Source organism: Bison bison, unplaced genomic scaffold (genome assembly GCF_000754665.1).
Source record: "Bison bison bison isolate TAMUID 2011002044 unplaced genomic scaffold, Bison_UMD1.0 scf7180017864287, whole genome shotgun sequence".
In the NCBI taxonomy this organism is placed as follows: domain Eukaryota; kingdom Metazoa; phylum Chordata; class Mammalia; order Artiodactyla; family Bovidae; genus Bison; species Bison bison.
This window is the reverse complement of record NW_011494859.1, coordinates 1,871,922-1,886,798: the sequence shown is the minus strand read 5'-3', so window position 1 is coordinate 1,886,798 and position 14,877 is coordinate 1,871,922. Positions and strand designations below refer to the sequence as shown.

At 49.1% G+C, this 14,877-nt stretch overlaps 1 protein-coding gene across 1 annotated transcript in view; it reads right to left on the bottom strand.

The window, feature by feature from the left end:
- MYO5B (myosin VB) overlaps positions 1 to 14,877 on the bottom strand; it is a 200,438-nt gene that overhangs the window by 72,494 nt on the left and 113,067 nt on the right. The window contains exons 15-18 of the mRNA XM_010849816.1: positions 6,917 to 7,057; positions 5,955 to 6,052; positions 1,248 to 1,334; positions 665 to 776 (exon numbers count right to left, since the gene is read on the bottom strand). Of these exons, the coding sequence (XP_010848118.1) occupies positions 665 to 776; positions 1,248 to 1,334; positions 5,955 to 6,052; positions 6,917 to 7,057 (438 nt within the window). The remainder of the gene's footprint in view (positions 1 to 664; positions 777 to 1,247; positions 1,335 to 5,954; positions 6,053 to 6,916; positions 7,058 to 14,877) is intronic.

Sequence of the window (14,877 nt, the reverse complement as noted above, 5' to 3'; positions counted from 1 at the left end):
TATTGAGATCATTAAGTACCATACTCTGCTGTAATCCCTGAATACTCTAAAACCAAGAAACACACAGGGATCTGCCCCTCATCAAAGACCCCCAAGAGCTCGGCTGTCATTCTCCAGCCCCAAGCGTCAGCTGCCGAGTTCAGGTTGTTTCAGATAAAATGAAATCCACTGTCTTATTTAAAACAAGCATGAGGTTTGGCCTGAGGCTGGCTCTGCGATGGGGAAGACACGGGAGGCGCGGGTATTTCCCCCTCGGCTGGCTTCCAGGCCACCGTGCTTGGGCTCCGGATCAGAGCCCCGGCATTGGGCTCCGGATCAGAGCCCCGCAGGTTCACTGGCGCCAGCAGGCAGACCGAGCGGAGGAGCCCGGGCTTTGGGGAGCGCAGGGATCGGGGCCAGCAGCTTGGGGCCTTATCATGACCCCTAGGGCACTGTATAAACAATTTCATTTTCTACGGAACCTGTTATGTGGGAAAGGCTGGGAATGTCTCCAGGCAGGTGGAAAAGGGGCTTTTCCTTTACAGTCATTGATGCAGGAAAACGGATGAACATCTCAGATGACAGTTTCGGTAAGAGGGGTGAGGACCACTAAGGCAGTTAACACCCCACCCCAAATCCCAGGGCACCGCGCCTGGAGCTGGAGTCAGGGCTGTGCCCAGCTCACCTTGATGAGGCTCTCCAGCACAGACCTGCAGATGGCCTTTTTGTCTGAGTTGGCAAGGTCTCTCTTCTTGACCAGCACCCGATACCGGTTGAAGAAGTCATGGTAGGACCACCTGGAGAGAAAACCGGTGCGTCAAGGACACGTCCTGCCTCTCGGCCATACAAGGGCCCTGGGTGATCTCAGACAGGGCCCCAGGGGGTCAACACGTCCAGCACAAAGCCCTTCTCAGAGCAGCAAAACACATTACGGGGCGTTTTGTTCTCCCTCGATGCTGAGAACTTCAGCATGTAGCTGAGTTAAAGAATCACGCCTAGAGGACTGACAGGAAAAAGGATTTTGGAGGCTCTGCTGCTTGGAGGGCTGACCAGCTCGCCGCCCAGACCAACGCCAAGCTGAAATCTGAAAAGCTGTCCAGGAGGATGTTACTCTTGACACCCATACTTCTAGGACAAACTGAGATTCTCTTGTCTGTCGGCTCCCCGCTTGAGTGCTCAGCGTTGGGGAGCGTTTTTGGAGGCTCTGTCTCTGGCTGACAGTGCATAAGGGGGTCCCCTGGGGAGGCGGGCCCCAGGGGGTGCGGTACCTGGATGGGTAGCCAGCCGCGCTGATCCGGATGGTCTCCAACACGCCGCAGGCTCGGAGCTGCTGCACTGCTCTCTTTGGGTTAAAACTGCAAAACACAAGACAAGCAATGAGAGGCCATAGCGGCAAAGAAACAGAACAGGGGAGAGAGAGAGAGACCACCCCTTCCTGCACGGAGGTACAGGCATTGCACGCCTGGGAGCTCAAGGCCAGGGGCCAAGTGCAGGCTAGAAGACAGACGGGCAGCAGCTGAGCCGTCTCCGTTCTGTGCGCATTCTCACCCTCACCCGGACTGCTCCTCTTATTTGCCCCCCTGCACTCTGTCCACCCTCCCAAGCTCATTCCTGCCTCCTCTGCAGAGCCCAGACAGTGTATTAAAAAGCAGAGACATCACTTTGTTAACAAAGGTCCATATAGTCAAAGCTATGGTTTTTCCAATAGTCATGTATGGATGTGAGAGTTGGACCACAGAGAAGGCTGAGTGCCAAAGAATTGATGCTTTCAAACTGTGGTGCTGGAGAAGACTCTTGACAGTTCCTTGGACTGCAAGGTGATCAAACCAGTCAATCCTAAAGGAAAGCAATCCTGAATATTCATTGGAAGGGCTGATGCTGAAACTGAAGCTCCAATACTTTGGCCACCTGATGAGAAGAGCCAACTCACTGGAAAAGACACTGATGATGGGAAAGACTGAAGGCAGGAGAAGGGGACAACAGAGGATGAGATGGTTGGATGGCATCATCGACTCGACGGATTTAAGTTTGAGCAAACTCTGGGACATAGTGAAAGACAGGGAAGCCTGGCATGCTGCAGTCCATGGGGTTGCAGAGTTGGATATGACTGAGCGACTGAACAACTGCAGAGCCTTCCCTTATTATTTCTATAGACAGGGGCATCTGTCTTAACTCAGTGGCCAAATCATATACACTTAGCACCTCGAGCATGAGTTGGCTCCCAAGTTAAAAAGGGGAGTTTCAGGCCACGCAGACCTGGGTGTGAATCATGACGTGGTCACTTACAGCTGCATGTGTGATTTGGGGCAAGTAACACACCTCCTTGTACAGCAGTATCCTCCTCTCTAAGGTGGGGAGAGTGGAAGTGTCCCTTTTAGAGGGTGAGTGTGAAGAGTAAGTGTAACAGCCCACAAAAGCAGTGAGAACAGCGGCTGGCACAACATACAAGGTCACACATGCCATGAGCTGCTGTCATGAGAGCTGCCCAAGAATCACACAGATAAAGAACTTTATCTTCTTGTCTTTAGAGATACAAGCCATGACTTCAGCAACTCACCCGCCCTAAAGTGCTAAGTTTAGTACTGAAAACCCCATTTTTATTCTAACACCTATACTGAGTAGGACACTGGAGTAAAAAGTCAGACGTGGTCTGGATTTTCTCAAGTATCCGCACTTGGAGGGGGGAGACGTGTATAGAGGTAGCGAACTGCAAATGCAAGTGTTATTCACTCAGTCGCGTCTGACTCTCTGTGACTCCACGGACTGTAGCCCACCAGGCTCCTCTGTCTGTGGAATTCTCCAGGCAAGAATACTGGAGTGGGTAACCATGCCCTTCTCCAGGGGATCTTTCCTACCCAGGGATTGATTAAACCACAAGGCACTATGTGATATACGTGGTAAAAATACTGAAAGAAACTGGAGGGAAGGATGCTGGGGTTGGCTGGGGGTAATCAGGGAGTCTTCAGGGAGAAAGAATTAAGCTGACCCTGAATCAATCACCATGATTCAGGATGAGGAATAAATGTTCTTTTTCTTTCTGGCTGTTCTGAAGCTCGGCTGTAGGTGGACGCAGAGTGAGCCCCCTTCAAGGACGTGGGGACCTGGCTCCACCTCCGCAGTCATCTGCCGCCTAAAAGGCTGCAGGCTCCCACCTACTGCCTGGGGCTCTGCGGTGCTGGGCAGGTGCACGCGGGACCCTGAGGCACTCAGGACCACCCACTGCTGAGACCAGCCCACTGGCCTTCAGGAAACCTGGTCGATTGCTCCGACGATGATCCCCACTTCAGAGGATCACACCTGCCCGGGGCCACCTCCTCCCTGGACACTTCCTGTTCTCTCGCCTCTTTATTGCTGCGTTCCCACAGACCCATTGACAGTCACTCTTAGGCTGTCACCAGCTATCTGGGGCTGACAACTCCTTAAGAAGGAGACTATGTCTTTATTCATCGTGATTCCACTGTCCTAGCCCAGTGCCCTGGAGAGATGGCTTCTGAACAAAGGAAGAAGCAGAAGGAAAGACTTTTTATCAAATAGAAGCATTTAGTGCAGGGCAGCAGTCTCCACTGGGGAAAATTTTGCCGCCAAGGAACATTAACGTTAAAAGATGCTGTTAGTTGTCACAGAGGTGGGGGTGTCACTGGCATCTAGGGGGCAGAGGCCAGGGAAGCTGCTACATCTCCTCCAGTGCATGGGACAGCCCTGCAGAAAACCATTACTTGGCCCAAATGCCCACAGTGCTGAGGCTGAGAAAACCCGGCTTTAGGGGAGGGGGAGGAGGGATACAGCACTTTGTTTCCAGAATTATCAATAACATCACAGATTTTCATGACATAAATTTTTATACTGGTCATAAATAATCCTCATTATCTCACTGAAGTCTTTCATCAGGATAACTTTTTTTTTTTTTTTTTAGCTACAATTAACAGATGGGGAAATGAAACGAAGACGGCGAGGGCCTCGCTTGGGATGAGCCAAACAAGTGGTAGCTGAGAACGCAGGCTTTCTGACTTGGTTCTGTAACCTCCCCCACTCTACTGGGAGGAAGACTTTGGTCCTGAAGGTAAAGGAGTCTCCTAGAAAAGTGGGCTGTTAGGACTCGCATGTCCCTTTGAGAGTCCCCAGGGGCTTCTCTCACGTGGGAGGAGAGACTCAGCATGAGAACTCGGCACACGGTGGGCACCAAGTTCTGATAGATGCATCACCCAAGGTCAGGCCGGCTGTGGGCAGAGCTGGTGGCAGCCCCACACGCTCCGCTCCCGGGCCCAGCGCGCCACTCGTGTCCTTCACACGTAATCTACATCTTTCACACCCGCTGCTTTCCTAACAGCCTCTCTTTTTCTGGAGGCGTCTGGTAAACAGATCCACACAGGGGGATTTCCTGAGCATGTCTCGGGAACTTGGAGGAAAGGAGAAGAGTGGACAGTCAGCCGGCTCCCGAGGAGGCTGATTCGACACTGTCTTCCCAACCTTTTCCAGGACGAGGCCCCTGAGAGTGGAAGTCAAGCTTTATTAACCAATATGAAATGCAGAAGGCAGTTCAGATATTCATCCTGAGAGTCAGAGTTGCCAAAATAAATTATTTCACAGAAAGAAATTATGCCAGGACCAAAAAGGAAATCAGAAAGATGGGAAGGAATTGCTTGAAAATGGAAAAATGTACCTCCTTTGGCTAGGGGGAGAAGAGCATGTGTGAAGGCTCAGGGGAGCAGGAGGAAAGGCCGCAGGGTGAGTGAGAGAGCATTCTGCAGGCGCAGGGCAGCACTCCAGGCAAGAAATGGAGAGACGCTGAGACAGGGCCAAGGTGGCAGGAAGGGACATGGGAGACGGTGGGAGAGACTGTCAGGTGGACTCCACAGGACTTTGACCATGATTGGATCCTAGGGAGTAAGGGCCCTGCTGCCCAATATGGAAGCCACTAGCCACCTGTAAGTAACTAAAATGAAAATAAGACTCCGCTGTCTCAGTCACCCCAGCCACACTGCAAGAACTCAGTAGGCATGTGTGACCATGTAGATCACTGCAGATTTACCAAACAATTCCATCACGGCAGAAGGTTGTACTAGACGGTGCTGGTCCAGAGGGACCCTTAGGTTTCTGGTTTGGAAGAGCCAAGTTTGGTGGGTGGATGAGATGTCAGGAAATGCTTATGCCATTTACTGTGACAGAGACCAAATAAACAGGAACCATTCTGGGGGGCGGGGAGGATGAGTCTGGTTTCAGACATGTTCAGTGTGAGGAGGCCAACAAAGTCACAGCAGACTCCGGCACAACCCAGAGACGACAGAGATGCCAAAGAATCTTTGCTGAAAAGTCAGATTGGGGTGAGGTCAACCACAGTTGGTTGGCATCACTGTCTCAATGGATCTGAGTTTGAGCAAACTCCAGGAGATGGTGAAGCACAGGGAAGCCTGGCGTGCTGCAGTCCACGGAGTCACAAAGAGCCGGACATGACTGAGTGACTGCACAGCAGCAGCAGCAAACCATATGAGTGGGGACAGAAATGGAAGGAAAATGTCAAGGTAGGAGTAGTGGCAGAATGTGGGTCTCAGAGAGGGGAAAGTGAGCAAGTGTGGATGGTTCTGGAGGCCCAGAAGAGAGGGGTGTGAGACACGGGACCGTCTGCACGTCTCATCACTCGATGCACCACGTGAGGTTACGTTTCCTCCCTGACCACTCCCATCTCTGAACGGAGCAGCTGCTGTGAGATACACTCACGTCCCCATTTAACGGCACACTTCTAACCAGCTCTCTGATTCGTGGGCACCCTAACCATCACTATAAGCAATGTGAGATCGGGGAGCTGGCCCTTCACGGCCCCCAGTTCTCCAAACAGCAGACAGCTGGGGTCCATACTCGGCACATAAACCACCGGGGTGGGGGGCGGGGCTGCAGGACCCGCCACTCATCCCGCCGAGGACCACAGACCCGCGGGGCTGTGCCTGCCCCATGCCCCTGACCTTCGAGGCGACACTCACTGGAAGGGCAGCTTCTCGTCGTTGGGCTTGATGCAGCGGACATAGTGCGGTGTCGTGGCGTTCAGTGTCTCCATGAGCAGATGCAGGGAGGAGCGGAACTGGGGAGACAGAGGTCAGCGCCCTGTGACCTACTCCTCCTCAGCCTTTCGTGGTGAATCACGAACGTCCAGGAGCACCCCTAGACTGGGGGTGGGAGCTGTCAATGCTCTTATCGCTTCATTACTGTTTTAACGCAGGGCAGGGAGACCCTCAGGGACCTGGGGGCAGACTCCAGCTCTGACGCTGCTGGGCTGCGTGGCCAACCCCCAGACCCTCCCGCATCCCAGCAACAGGCTCTGCAACGCACCTGGGGAAAGACCTTCTGGGTGCGTTTCACTCAGCACCCTGATCAGATGAGATGAGGCGAGCAAGGGCCAAGAGTGTGAGAGGGATCGTCACGTGGCTGGAGGCCCTGCAGCCCTGATACAGGGTGCCCAGGTGGCATGCTGGCAGTTACTGCCTCACAAGACGCACCCAGAGCAGGCATCTACCAAAGCATGAGGGTCAGTGGCTCAGCAGGCACTCTGCTCTCCTGGGAGACATGCTGGACGTCAAGGCCCACAGCAGGAGCCGTTTCTCAATTTCAGGTCCCAAGGCTATTGATCCCGCTCTCCCAGACTGCACCCCTAGCCCTCCAGGCTCACCCTCAGGTGTCTGTGGTCCTGCAATGTAGTCCCCCCTGACAGGGATCAGACACTCAACGTGGGGCTGGAGTCCTCCCCTCTCTCCCTTTCCAGTTCCCTCTAGTGAAGGTTTTGCACCTTCCTTCTTCAAAGGGCACAGAAGGACCAGGCTGGGGCTGGAGATGTGGTTACTGAGGCCACTCGGGCCCCCCTCTGACTCTGCCCCTCTGTCCTTCATCTCCAGAGAGGCAGTCTTGCCTCACGTGCCAGGCTCCACAGCTCCAGGGCCTGGGGGCTAACCTGGTAACCCACGGTTTTCTTGTGCTCCTTGTTGGAGGCTTTCACAGGGGGTCTGGAGGAGCGAATGTTGATCTTGGAAGAAGCGGTGGCGGTGGGAGCAGAGTCTTTGCCATCATGGAACAAGTCAGCCACCAGCGGGAACTAGAAACAAACAGAGGAAGAAGATGGAGAACAAGAGCTCTTGGACTTTATGCTGCTTGCACTCTTTCCAAGTGGCCTTCCAAGACACGCCAGAGGGAACTGGAGACACATGTCCACACAAACGCTTGCACACCAGTGTCTGTGGCAGCATCATTCCTAGTAGCTACAAAGCAGAAACAATCCAAACGCCCATCAACTGCTGAATGGATAAACAGAATGTGATGTATACACACAACAGAATATTGCTCAACAGTGTAAAGGAATGAAATCCTCGTTCATGCTAAAACCTGCCTGGACCTTGGAAACACACCAAGTGAAAAAGTCAGACACAGCAGACCACACAGTGTGTGATTCCACTTACTAGAAATGTCCAGGGACAGAAGGTAGTTTAGAGTTGGCCAGGGGGCTGAGGAAATGGGGAAAGTGGAATGACTGCTAATGGGAACAGAGTTTCTCCTTGGAGTAACGAAAATATTCTTGAATTTACCATGGTAATGGCTGTGGTGACTATACTCAAACTGCTGAATTATACACTTCAACTTGGGGTATAAGTTGGGGTCAACTTGGGGTATAAGAATTATATTTTAAAGAAAGGAAGGGAAAAAAGCAATTTCCCCAGGCAATCTTACATAACCTTCACCTACAAAGATGGGCAAAACTTCTTTCCCTTCTGGAGTGGTAGAAGGAAGCTATGGTCTAATAAAGCTGTTTAAAATTTTCCACACTTATTATTACTGCATCTTGTAAAGTTATTTAACTTAAGCCTTAATTTCTTCATCAGTAAAATGGGGATAAGGACAGACTCGCTATATGGAGTTGCTATGAGACTAGGTAAGATAACCTCTCTGTTAACGCGCTGTGTACACTGGGGTGAAGGTCAGGCCAGGCACGGGGCAGGTGGGACACAGTCCCAGCTCTCAAGGCACTGGTCGTGCCAGCATCCCTTGGGGAAGTAGATGCTCGGGACAGGATCAAGGGTTGGAAGGCAACTACCATGTGCCTGCGGGTGGGGAGGGGACAAAAGGAGCAGCCGGGCCCCGCCCTCTAACCCTGAGCCACTCCCATCCGAACGAGGCTCAAACACTTGTGCTCAGTCTCCAGGCTCTTCCTCCTCATATCCATGCACCTTTCTTCCCATAACTCCCATTAAAATGGTGTCTCCCATCTCCTCCTGCTAATTCTGAATGTCCGAGTCTGCCTTCTGGGGGCTCTGAAATCTGATCTCAGTGCCCCTCCCGCTCAGATAATACGTTATCACTTTGCTATAACATAAGCCACCACGCATGTTGTTCCATCACGCGCCACTTTCCTCCTGCCTGCTGCCCGCTTTCCCCACTGTGTTCTCTTCCAGCACCTTTCACCGCTCCACCTTCCTGTACTTCTCTCCTCTGAGTTGCAGATTCCCCAAAACCACATGGTCGCCATTTAACTCTTCTAACACTCATTCCCTGGACAGTGTCCTTTGTGCCCGTGGCTTCAACTATCCCCTTCAAGCCCCTCTCTCCATCTCGATCTTCCACGACGGCGATCCACAGTTCCAACCCTCTGCTCAATACCCTCCTCCTCACTCTTGGTGTTCCACTGGAAGCTCCGAGTTCAACACAGCCCAAAGCACTACCACCAGCTGTCTTCCCAGGTTTAGATTAGAGATCCTGCCACCACCCTACCTCTCATCCCAATCACCTAGTCTGTCCACGGTTAAGCCTCAGCATCCTTTCTCGATCAACCAGAATGCCCCTGTCCCAGTTCAGGCCCACCTGAGTGCTCTTCTGGGTCACTGTAGTCATCTACAAACCTTAGTGCCCACCTCTGGGCATATCCTTCTGCAAACATGCTCTACCCCACAGCCAGTTTTAGAGTTTTCTCTACATCCAAAACATACCAGTAACCCCTTGTTTACAGACTTGTTGGTCCTCACTGTCTACGGCAAAGAGCCACCATCACACATATTAACTGAGAACAGGGGCAGTGGCAGGAATAGAGGGGCTGATGGAGGTGGGAGAGGTCAGTCCAGGCATGGGGCCTCTGTAAACCGGTGCCAGAGAGCCAAGGCACACGTGAGAAAGGGTCATGGGCCCAGTCAGAAAGGCGCCTAGAAGTGTCTGCAAGGAAATGACTGATGGGAGTCTGAAGCCAGGTTCACATTCTTAAGACATCAGTGATTCCATCTGCCAAGTCCGAACAATACCAAACTGATTAAATTATTCTAATTCACATACTTTCAGAAGTGGACTTCCAAGATGTTTGGGTCTTGGTAGAAGTTACCAACAGTATGACTATACCGTTGGAAAAGTCTAATTTATAGAAATCATTAATAGTAGCTTTTTTTGTGAAAAATCTGTAACTTCTGAGGTCTGGAGCTCGTATCAGAATCACAGAAGGAACTCTGAAATTGAATGCAATAATAAGAGTATTTTAAAATTTAAGCCCCTTTCTCCTGCTGCCATCAGAAAAGTGATGCCTTTTATTTATTTGATATATTAAAGGATTTATAAGTTAAGAACAAAAAATGAAAACTTCTGTTCAAGGCAGATTTTAATCTACGCAGGCACTGCGCCGTAATTGAGGAACAAACACAACCAAGCCTGGAGCATTTGTACTGTATTTTAAAAGCGATGAAAAAATAAATAAAATAAAAGCGATGTTTTCGTTGTTAGGTCCCGGCTATCGAGACTGCATTTGGAAGTGGTCGGGTCTCTGGGACAGAGAAGATGAGTGTGTTGGGACCTTAACACTAGAGGGGAGGGGTGGGCTCTATGTTCTATTCAGAACTGACGTTACAAACTCAGTGAACACACAGAGACATCTAGTTTAACCACAAGATGGAATGACCAAGAGGTACCTCAATTAACCTCAGGCTGCAGGCAACAGTAAAAGACCAGGCAAATCCCGCACCACCCCACCCCCAACCCATTCCCCAGGACAAGGGACTGGGCCAGACAGGGACCTCCTTGTGCCCGGAGTGTCCCAACTGTAGACAAACCCAAGTCTCAACGAAAAGTAGTTACCAAGCTCTTGTTTGAAAATGGATTCATGTAAAACGAACACATTTCTGAGTGAGAGAGAGTTGTGTTTTGTTGTTGTTTTTAATTAACTAACTCCAGTTCTGCTTTTCAAACAACCAGAAAGTCTATTTACCAGCTGACCGCCCAGGAATGGAAGCACTATAATTCACCTTAGGGCAGTCCTCAGAAACAGGATCCACCTGGGCCTTTCTAAAAACCTGCTCCCTTCAATCTTGAAAATACTGAGATAAAACCTTCAAACAAACCAAGCACTTCCCTGATACTGCATGTCACTTATTTCAGTGTCGGCAGGCACTGACTTTGGTGTTCTCTGCTACTCAAGTCTATATATAGATTTTAAAAGCCTGAGGCAGATCTGTTTGAAAAGGGATTAAAAGAAATATGAAAACACTTTCTAAAGACCACTTGAGGGTTTAAGAAAAATGTCAATTACAGGTATATACATAGCCGTTACCTTGGAAATCACAGCTATTCACTTCTGTTTATATGAACACTATCTTTTCTTGAAAGCAGACATGTGATACTAAAATAAGACACACTACAATAACCATTTGATTGGAATCTCTAGCTTCGAGTCTTATCTTTAGAAGCTCTGGCTGTAAACATAAAAACAAACACATTTTCTTTTCCATCAATTCTTATATATGGTAAATGCTACCCTCCAGGTGGAAGCAATTTTTGAACTTTTAGGTAAGAAATACCCTGTTTAATATTCATTGGAAGGACTGATGCTGAAGCTGAAACTCCAATACTTTGACCACCTGATGTGAATAACTGACTCATCTGAAAAGACTCTGATGCTGGGAAAGATTGAAGGCAGGAGGAGAAGGGGACAACAGAGGATGAGATGGTTGGATGGCATCACCGACTCAATGGACATGAGTTTGAGTAAACTCTGGGAGTTAACGATGGACAGGAGGCCTGGCTGCTGCAGTCCATGGGGTCACAAAGAGTCGGACACGACTGAGCAACTGAACTGAACTGACTCTGTTTAAAGGGGTTTTAAAGGGTATTTGGAGGAAAAGTCTCAGCACTTTTTTTTCAAGAAGCAGGACCTTCCTGTATTGCCAAGAACGATCATGTTTTCCTGACTAAAGTTCTATCTTACACAGTTATCTATTTATTCTAAGTATTGGGGGAGGCTTTATAACTACCAGCAGAAACTGATTTTAAACAGGAAGGCCTCCAAAAACACTTCAAAGCTAATGTTACATAGTATGATGACTCAAAAGCTATTATATAACAACTTTTTAAAAATGTAAAGCAAATGTGCTTGCTCAAAATGAAACGCGTGTGTACCCTGGAAGGAAGCTAGCCGTGTAGAAAGCAATGGAATGCATGAGTCGTCACCCTTGATGCGCTGAAGCTGAGGGAGCAAGGAGACGTGGGGGGACGGGGGGAGATGGTGTTTGGACCTTGTCAGAGCATCCTGACTCTTGGACCTCAGAGACAGTCGCAGCCCAAGGTAGGCAGTCTGGGCTCATATGGTCTGCCTGGCCTCAGGACCACACTGGTCTTGAGATCCCGTCCACGTGGATGCTGTGGAAACGGTACCAGCAGGGTCTGCCTGGGAACACGGCCCAGAATGGCCCTTGCTTTCCAGCACCTACCGGCATGTACCCTGGACCCACTGCCCAGCTCTCTGACCTGAACTCTGTGGGGCCCTGGAATAGGGAATCTCCAGAAGAAAAAATCATCCCTTCAAGATTCCCCCCACCCTGATTTATAAATTTTATCACTTTTTACAATAAACACTAAGAAGGAAAACCCTCCATCTTTAGAATCTAAAACAAATCAGTCTGTTAACCTGAAGTCATGTTTTAAAAGAGGCATCTCTCTACTTAAATCTCTATTTATAGCTTTCTGATAGCTGAGGAAGCAATTAGCTGTATTATAGCCTCTTAGGCAGCATAACTGGCTTTACTAATTACATTCTCATTAACACCGTTTTATTTCACTGCTCTTGGTGGGAGCTCTTCAACAGCCTTTTGGCTGGCAGGGTTCGTGGTTATCTTCCACCCCATCCTGACTAGTTTTTCACACTGATTTGTTCATTTCTTACCAGGGATGCCACACAAAAGGAAAAAGCTAATAGGTCTCTCTCCAAATAAAAATACTTTAAGTAAAACCATGAATTTGCCTACCAGATGTAAGAGTTATGCTTAGTGAGAAGAAAACCAGTAAAAAGGTGGGCATTAACTGGATACCATAGGCTTGTATCTTTCCAGGTCTTTTATTTTTCTCTCTGCTTTAAGTGTATCCTAGAAACATAAACTCTGTGGGACTGCTGTGAAAAAAAATTTAAAGAAAATGATAGAGGCTCAGTGAACTATGAGCTTTAAAAATGCTACAACAACAGACGCTGCCAGTGGTGTCCACCTGTCCGAATGATTTAAAGCACATTTCTAATCGCTCTGATTGGCAGCTGTAGTCTGCGGAGATCCCATCTGTAGGTTTATAGTGACATACTGTTGATCTCTGTTTTCCATCTCCTGGGATGTCTGAAATGGGCTGGAAGGAGTCCAGGGTGGAGCATTCTCAGCTCTCCACCTACTGGGGTCGGGGAGCCTGGGAGCCCCTCTCAGTTCAATCGTTAAGGGCTGTTGGTCATCATCACAGCATCTCTGAGGGTTTGCTGGGATGGGAGCAGGAGGGCCTGGCAACAAGGTCTTTGGTTTCTTTAGAAATGTTAGCTGGTGAAGGGGAAGGCTAGAGTTGTGGTAGGTGGACAGTGAAGAGAAGGGAGTTGGTACCTTTTAAGAGTGGGCTTCCCTGGTAGCTCAGCAGTAAAGAATCTGCCTGCAATGCAGGAGACGTGAGCTTGCTCCCTGGGGTGGAGAAGATCCTCTGGAGGAAGCAAATGGCAACCCACTCCAGTATTCTTGCCTGGGAAATCCCATGGACAGAGGAGCCTGATAGGTTACAGTCCATGGGGTTGCAGAAAGTCTGACAGCTTAGTGACTAAACAAGAACAACAAACCTTTTAAGAGTAGATCACAGAACTATTTTACACTCCAATTTAGCAATGCTGCTAGACATTTGAAGTGCATACTCTTTGAACTGTCAATTCCATTTCTAATAATTTACAGGCAGACACAACTATACAAGCAAGCAAAGATATATGTAAAGGGCATTCCTTGCAGTGTTATTTGAGTTAGCAAAATACCAACAATTGTTTAAAAAAGGAAAAGAAGTGGATATGTACTCATATGAAAAGTGGTCAAGAGATAATGGTAAGTGAAAAATGAGAGAGGACTGTATATAATGCCATTCATTTCAATTTTAAAAAGATGTACCAGGATGCTTGTATTATCAGAGTGGGAATGCATGAAAAGGTAGGTCAGGAGTGGGAGAGAATACTTCTATTTTATATATTTCTAAACTATTTGAATTTTTATGAGCCTATATTTCAATTCTAATAAAAATCTAGTACACCCTATCTAAAATGATACACCTGTTTAGAAAAGAATAAACACCAGGCCTGAGACTGCCATCCTAGAGAGGCCTGCTCACAAGACACATGCTTGGCTGGTGTCTGGAAACGTGGATTTGGAGGGGGCGTCTTTTGCAGTTCCTAAGAATGGTTCACTGAGCCTAAACTGTTTACACCAACAATGTTGTTTTTGCTGAGCCAACCTGCTTTCCTGCTGCGAGTCTGGAACTGGTACCTGCTAGGCAAAGGGTGCCAACACCACTGACTACCAGTAGGGAACCCTGAATGCCCAGGCTCAGGTGAGCTGCTCTGGTAAATAGTTGCCAGGGATCATCACGAGCTTCCCAGGGGGCGCTAGTGGTGAAGAACCCGCTTGCCAGTGCAGGAGACATGAGAGACACGGGTTTGATCCCTGGGTCGGGAAGATCCCCTGGAGAAGGGAATGGCCAAACACTCCAGTATTCTTGCTGGAGAGTCCCAGGGACAGCGGAGCCTGGCGGGCTACAGTCTACGGGGCTGCACAGAGGACGCGTGGGACACGACGGAAGTGACCCAGCAGTGGCAGCAGGCATCACAAGGCACTGCGGTGGAAAGAAGCACATTCAGCAGGACTCCCCGTCCTCCCCTGGCGGAGGACTCCCAAAGCTCACACCTGGTTTCCATGGCCGTCGCCCCAGGCACCGTCTCCCTTGCTGATGTGCCTTATATCCATTTGCTGTAATAAATCATAGCCATGAGCACTATGGCTGAGAGTCTTCCTAGCAAATGGTTCAATTTGGGGGTGACTGTGGGGACTCCCAGCACATTCCTATTATTCTTTTCCACAGAACCTTCTTCCTGACCTTCACAGCATCACCAAAACTTACGATCAAACTGTACATCTTTTCACTTGACTGTAAGTTCTGTGAGGTTAACTACACGTACTTGTTACCACTATATATCACACAAATGTTTAATAAAGTTTGTTAAATAAAAATAAGGGGAAAAAAAATCTCAGTGGCTAATAACAGATAATCTGTTGGAGACAAGAGGGTGAGAGATTCCCTTCTAGATCCCTTCTAGATACTGGGATCCCCGAGAGACACTCAGACTAAGACAAAAATCAATGGCAGAACCAGACTCTGCACTTAACGGAAAGTTCTTGACACTCCCCCGCGGTCCCTCACTGATGCTCCTCCCCGACAGGAGAAGCCTGTCACAAGAAAGTTTCTTAGCCCTCTAGGGCCACTGTCACAGGAACAGGAGGTCACAGGCCTCTACTTCTAAGACACACAGGACGAGGAAACGTGCTCCTCAGGGCTCAAATCGTCCACTTCTACTCTCTCACTGTGGTTCCCCTCCCATACCTCGCCTTTCTTGCA